At 40.4% G+C, this 6,932-nt stretch overlaps 1 protein-coding gene across 2 annotated transcripts; it reads right to left on the bottom strand.

Moving 5' to 3' along the window:
* Positions 1-743: 743 nt before the first annotated feature.
* Positions 744-5,652, bottom strand: LOC147420386 (uncharacterized). Of its 2 annotated transcripts, none has more exons than XM_086504019.1 (8): positions 5,418-5,652; positions 3,822-3,902; positions 3,145-3,233; positions 2,987-3,061; positions 2,850-2,914; positions 2,696-2,773; positions 2,180-2,380; positions 744-1,035 (listed from the first exon to the last, which is right to left on the bottom strand). In XM_086504019.1, exons 1-8 carry the CDS (start codon positions 5,538-5,540, stop codon positions 950-952), a joined length of 798 nt encoding a protein of 265 aa, XP_086360145.1. In that variant the 5' UTR covers positions 5,541-5,652; the 3' UTR covers positions 744-949. The 2 variants fall into 2 exon arrangements, with proteins under 2 accessions (XP_086360145.1, XP_086360146.1); XM_086504020.1 differs by having other exon boundaries at positions 2,696-2,770; positions 5,418-5,627.
* Positions 5,653-6,932: the final 1,280 nt, after the last annotated feature.

Raw genomic sequence — 6,932 nt, 5'->3', positions numbered from 1 at the left:
GCATCAATAATGGCCTCGCCACTGTCCACTGATATGATGAACGGCCTTTCCACCCTGAATACCCTAAACCAAAACCCCTCTCTCTCACCAGAGGCACCAAACCACACACGAGAAGCCTCTCTGCACATTCAACTCGCAACTACCCCTACACTCACATTCTACAGACACCAAGGCGGCTTCCGAAACCATTCCCCACGACCTCTCTTGCCTTGCAGCAAGAGTTTCAGTCGGTTGCAGGCAAAGAAAACCAAACAAACAGACAGCACAGAAGCGAGATCTTGAATCTCAGAATCAATAACCATTGTTTAAAAGATCCAAGATTGGCGCTACTACTACATCTATTTGAGAGAAGACTGCACCCTAACAAGAACTAATCGAAAAGGATCATTATCACAACAAAGGAAACAGCAGGTTTAGGTCCAATGAAACCTGCACACCAGCACCCTCTCACATTTACCAGTAGAGCAGAGAGAATGCCACACGAGGTAACATAGAAGTGCGACACAGATAATAAATTGCCGCCCACTTTGGGTGCTCTCAATCACACGGCGCCCAGGCTGCTGATAAGGTCCTAAGCTTCCCTTGAGGCTGACCAACTGTTGTTTCACATGCTACCCATTAAATAATGAGGATGCACATAGTTTTCACACTTTTTCGATCTCAAAAGCGACGATAGAATTCCAAAGATTCCATATGAGAGAGAGAGAGAGGCTCAAGAAGAGCTTTTCACACATGCTAGCAGCTTCTTCTCTTCATGAAAAACCTTATGATGATTTTCATAAGAATGAATAAAATGACATCTACTAACATTCTACAAAAACACAGCCTTCTACACTAGAGGCTGAAAATTACCTGAGCTCTTTTCAAAGCATAGTAAAACAACTTCTACTCGCTATATTCTTGCTAATCACATTTTCCCAATAAGACATGATTCACATGAGAAGCTAGGTTAGAGCCCAATTTGCTGAAAACCGGTTTGCTGAAAACCTCGGCCCCTGCCCCTGCCTCGGGCCCTTCCCCGTCCACGGCCACGACCTGCCAAAAGGATGATCTCTCTCTCTCTCTCTCTCTCTCTCTCTCTCTCTCTCTCTCTCTCTCTCTCTCTCTCACACACATTATGTATATAAATACATATACATACATACGTACATATACATATATACATATGTATATATGTGTATATGTATATGTATATGTATATATACATATATGTATATATACATATATGTATATATACATATATATGTATATATACATATATGTACATATACATATGTATATATACATATATGTACATATACATATGTATATATACATACGTATATATACATATACAATATACATATACGTATACGTATCTACATATGTATATATGTAGATGTACATATACATATGTATATATGTATATGTATATTGTATATGGACATATACATATATGTATATGTATATGTACATATATGTATATGTATATGTACATGTACATATATGTATATGTATATGTACATGTACATATATGTATATGTACATGTACATATATGTACATATATGTATATGTATATGTACATATATGTACGCGTATATATATGTATGTATATGTACATCTACATATACACATGTATATGTACATCTACATATACATATATGTATATGTGTGCATATGTACATCTACATATACACATATGTATATGTACATATACATATTATGTATATGTATGCATGCATACATATATATTTATACATACATACACACACACACACACACACACACACACACACACATGTATGTGTGTGTGTGTGTGTATACATGTACGTATGTATATATGTACATACTGAGTATGTAATTAATAAATGTATCAAACACATGTTCAGGCAAGCATGGAAGTATATACACTTACATGCACATGAGTGGGTGGCATGTATGCCCACGTCTGTGTGTCCATTTATGCACATATCAAACGCCCATATAAAGGAGTCACATTCATATGAAGATATGCTTGTCTTACATACACTTAAGTAAAGAAGTAACATGTGTGTGCATAGACGGTAATATGTATGCCCAGGTAAGTATCCGTCCAAAGGAGTTACATACGTCCATGCGCATCGACCGCATATATGTCGCATAGAACTGTCTACAAATCCTTAACAATCAGTGCACAAACACACGGCAATTGTTTCTTACCTCGGCCTCGAGAGAACCCATCAGCAGGGACTATATTGGTATCATCATAACCACCAACATCTTGCTCCGTCTCAACTCCACCGCCATAGCCCCTCCCGCGGCCTCTAGCTCCAAAGCCTCTACCACGCCCTCTTCCACGCCCACGGCCAGGGGCCCAACCACCATCAAATCCATTGTAATCACCACCTCCAAACCCCATTCCTGCTCTCAATCAACCATAGGAGCAACTCAATTTTACTTAGCTTTTCTTTTCGACACACCATAGGCCCCACAGGGGGAGGTGCTTTAACGCAAGTTTTCTAACTTTTAACACAAACCACGAACGCCACAGTAAAACTAGAATGATGAGCACCCCACGAAGAAATTCTTTTTACTTTAATGCAAATAACACCAGATTGAACACCACAGATGATGAGCACCCCATGAGAAGGCAAACAGCCCATGGAAGCAGTTCTAATATCCTTCTTGTTCAGCACAACCAGAGACAATCAAATAAGAGTTTTCACATGAAATTACCTCGTCCTCTACCTCTTCCCCGTCCTCTTCCTCGACCCCGTCCTCTGCCCCGTCCCCTCCCCCCCCTTGGTGAGCCTTCTGAAATTTTTCAATATTAAGCATAAGATAAGCAAAATTATTTCCCCTTCCACCTTTCAGCTTAAAGAAAAATCACCTCCATCGTCTTCATAGTCTAATGTTGAGGGCTTCACAAGCTCTGCTGGAAGAGGTGACTGATAGCTGTGATATGAGGAAAAACAACACTCAAGAAATAGCTCATTATACAGGCAAAAACCACAGTTCACAACCTACCCTGTGGATGTCGTGTCCAGCTCTTTTACCGAAAGAACAATGGTGATCATAGAAACATGCCTAGTTTGTTTCAACCTGTGACAGGCATTGCCAATGATGAGAAGAACTTGCATTTATGCTTTCACTAAACCATTGAACAGAAAAGAGGAGATACTCACGGAACCAATCCTTCTTCTAGGGGCTCCCAAACATCAGTTATATCGGATGAGCCTACAGTTGTGTCTTGATGGAGTCCAGGAACTCTCCTCTGTCACATTCAGATTACTTGAAAATATCCACCTCACAGATAAAACCCCTTCATGTTCAAGAACTACTTTCAATGCATGAAATGCAAGCAGAGTAAAAATTCGGTAGCCAATTTGGAACCAAAAGAAACAAAAGAAGAAAACGTAATCCAGTTTAAAAGAGAAATTGACATTTGGTAACTTCAAATTACAAAATAATTACCAAATGATAGCTATATTTACAAGAAAAATTACCATTAGGGTTTTCCTCAAATATATAGGCCCAAATAAATGATGGGTAGAGGTTCTTGACTAACTATGAGAGGACCTAGATGATATAGTATCTATGAATAGAAAAATAGAGCTTTGGTGAGTTTGCAAATATGAAAAATCAAATGCAAACTCAAATTTTAGGAAGTAATTTTATGAGAATTTCAGACTTAAACTAAGAACAAAAGAAAACTATACAAAACAGATACAGTGCTCATTGCCACAAACTCCACTAGAAATACCACATGAAAGTGGACAAAAACAACACCACAAACTCATATCAACTCACACGCAATGTCAACGTGCACCTCTCTTTACTTGTCTTTCACTTCATTACTGACCTTTATAATCTCAGCTATAGTCACAGTTTTGTTGATTGCTCGGCCCATGGCTTTTAACACGATCTCGGGTGATGACTTGTCCTGCAAAAAACAAAGGTCAAAATTGAGTCTACACCATAGAAGCAATGCACGCAAACACCATCTTCAAATTAAAAAAGGTCAAATAACGCAAACATGCCGCACAGAGACATATTCCCTATGTCCTCCTTCAGAAAAAAAGTTTTCACTAAGGCAATTCTAACAGACTCCCATAACCACAAGAGAGTAAACTTCGTACATACACACGCATATGTACACACAAAGCAACAGTTGCTTTCTTCATACTAAATCATTCAATACAAATCAACCAAAGACTCTACTTACAAAAGCCAATTTAGAAGCAAAAATAAATAATAATACGGACATATGCACGCACAGACATACACAACATCAGGGAATCCAAAAATTGTACATTAAAATAAAAAGCTACAACTAAGAATTATGGAAGTCCAAAAATGATCTGCTAAATCAAAGAAACCATGAGATAAAACAATTCCAATCGATAAAAACTCAAAGTTTGCAATGTTGCAAGCTTGGCTTTCCTTTTCGTCCACATAGGAAGTTGAGAGGTCACTATCATGCGTGGTTCGGACAACAGCTACTATATCCATGTCAACAATGCGCAGTTTATGTAAACGCACAACACCATATATTTCGATTCTGTACTGGTGGAGCATGCATTCACATATAAATGCATAATGCAGTGGACGCCTGATGTTGAAGATACGTGCATCCTCACATATTACATACATATTTACATGGTAACATATCCATATACATGTACACTTCGCATTGCAACCTTCTGGCATTTGCAGAACAGTTCGTGGCCATACACAAAAACCGCCCCTTTATCCTAACTCTAGATTTCAAGAACAAGAATGTAATGTCTTAACCTATGAAGAGGTCACCCTACCTTATCATAAAGATTTATATCCTAACAAATGGCTCTATAGGGCATTCTATTGTCAATACACGCTGTGAAAACAAGGAGTCAACTGGTTAGTCAACTACTCTGGCAAATCTTCTGAGCCTCACTTTAGGTCAAAATTGCACTTGTAGCTTTTACTTGGCACCTGTGTGTGTGTGTGTGTGTATGTGTGTGTGTGTGTGTAAGCGATGCAAGTAATTTATACTCATACATATTAATGCACAGGCAGGAATACAAGCATAAAATATTAATGTTTGATTTAGGTATTGTAGCTGCACAATGTAAATTTGAGTTATTGCTATGTAAAATCAAGTGTGTAATGTATGCATACATTAATTGAGAATTATCTACCTGTTGGAAAAAAAACTTACTCTCTGATTGAAATACACATGTCCACATAAGCACAATATTTCAATTGGACAAAAAGTTGAAGCGATAGGATCAAGCATGGATAAAACAAAAGCCGAAAAAACCCAACTAGTTTCTGTAACTCAACAATTAATCTCTCTCTCTCTCTCTCTCTCTCTCTCTCTCTCTCTCTCTCTCTCTCTCATTGACGAAAAACCCTAGCGGGAGCTGACAACTCTGAGCCCAACCGCAATAAGAAAAACACCAGAGAAGAAACCTGCCTGCAGGAGGGATGTAGCGTAGGTGATGTAGTTCCTCATCTTGCCGAGAGTGGTGATGCGGATCTCGTTCTCGCTGATGGGCGTATCTGCGCGGGGCCTCTCGACTCTCTGATAGCGATCCATGGCGACCTAGATCCAAAAGGGTCTAGTGGGTTGAGGAAGATGGGGGCGGGGGAGGGGGAAGAAGGAGAGGGGGGAGACACAGAAAGAAAGAGTGGCTGCTGTGTTGAGGTCCTTGTAATAACACTCCCAAATTTTTTCCAGCCCTCCCCGCCCCTTTCTTAAACCTTCTCTCCTCCTCCAATTCATACCTTGGTATCCACTTATGCCCGCCCGCCCGACACCCAACCGGACGCACCTAAGGAGCACCAGCATAATGCAACGCAATCAAGCATCTTGAACTTGCTTTGCTTACAAAATCGATGGATCCATGGCCATGTGCAAAATATGAGTGAACTTGTACCATGTTCAATCTTTCAACTCCCTAAACTGGATAAGAGGCATTGTTGGCAAAAGTGATATGGACAACATCAAGAGAAGTGAACAAGTCACGAGGAGACGTCGATGCAATCAATTGTGTCGATGATAGCAGAGGGCACAAGTAGTGATATGTATGTTAGTAGATGTATGACAGAGGGCTAAAGCAAGTGGGAAGATTTTGAGCAGGAAGGTGGTAACGGTTGTGTACGTCTAATGTGGTTTTTGGGCCAAAAGGGCTCCAAGATGTGCCAATTAGGATGGGAGGTATAAGTGTCCGAAATGCGGGGAGTGTGTCCTGGAATGTAGTATTCAAAATGCTCTAGAAGCTGATCCAGATGACTCCTCAAACGGAGCCAGGGTGTGAAAGATATGGTGGTCCAAATATGGAATGTATTGCAAATTCCCGACAAACATGGCAAGTGGGGACAGGTGGCAAGAGTTGTTGTGAGTGGATAGGATTAAAGTGTTTGAGGGGGAGTGTTGAGATGTCGAGCTCTACACCTTGAGCTGGCATCCACTACGGGTCTTGGCCGCTTACGACATTTACTCACTAGCGCGTTAGGTGACCGACACGGAGGATCTCTGCCAGTGATTCTACAGCTGGACTACACTTATAGTGTCAGCCTAGTACGCTTCTAACGAGTTCACACTTAGTGACCGCATGTACATATGTGCTACTTTTCAGCTTTAGCACTTAGTCATTTTGTACTCTCTTTTCTGTGAAGAAGAAGAAGAAGCTTTCCATCTCTGTGTGCTTTGTGCTTGTCTTGTGTATCTCTCTTGCATCCTCATTCTTTACATGGTATCAGAGCCTGGTGCAGGCAAGAGAGGCTAAGAGAGCAAGAGCATCACAATCCCTTCGTTCGCAATCCACGACCAGATGCCGAAGGCGCCTCGCGCAGCGAAAAAAATTTTAGGGGTTTTTCGCACAAGTTTCTGAACAGGTCTCCAAAGTGCAGTATACAGAGATTTACTATACAAGTACAGTGGTTGTATGTACGCTTGATTGTGGACACTCGTTGAGTGTAGAAAGCG

Source organism: Adiantum capillus-veneris, chromosome 28 (genome assembly GCF_014529385.1).
Source record: "Adiantum capillus-veneris isolate H3 chromosome 28, ASM1452938v2, whole genome shotgun sequence".
NCBI classification, from domain to species: domain Eukaryota; kingdom Viridiplantae; phylum Streptophyta; class Polypodiopsida; order Polypodiales; family Pteridaceae; genus Adiantum; species Adiantum capillus-veneris.
The sequence above is the reverse complement of the archived record's forward strand: the minus strand, read 5'-3'. Positions and strand labels throughout refer to the sequence as shown.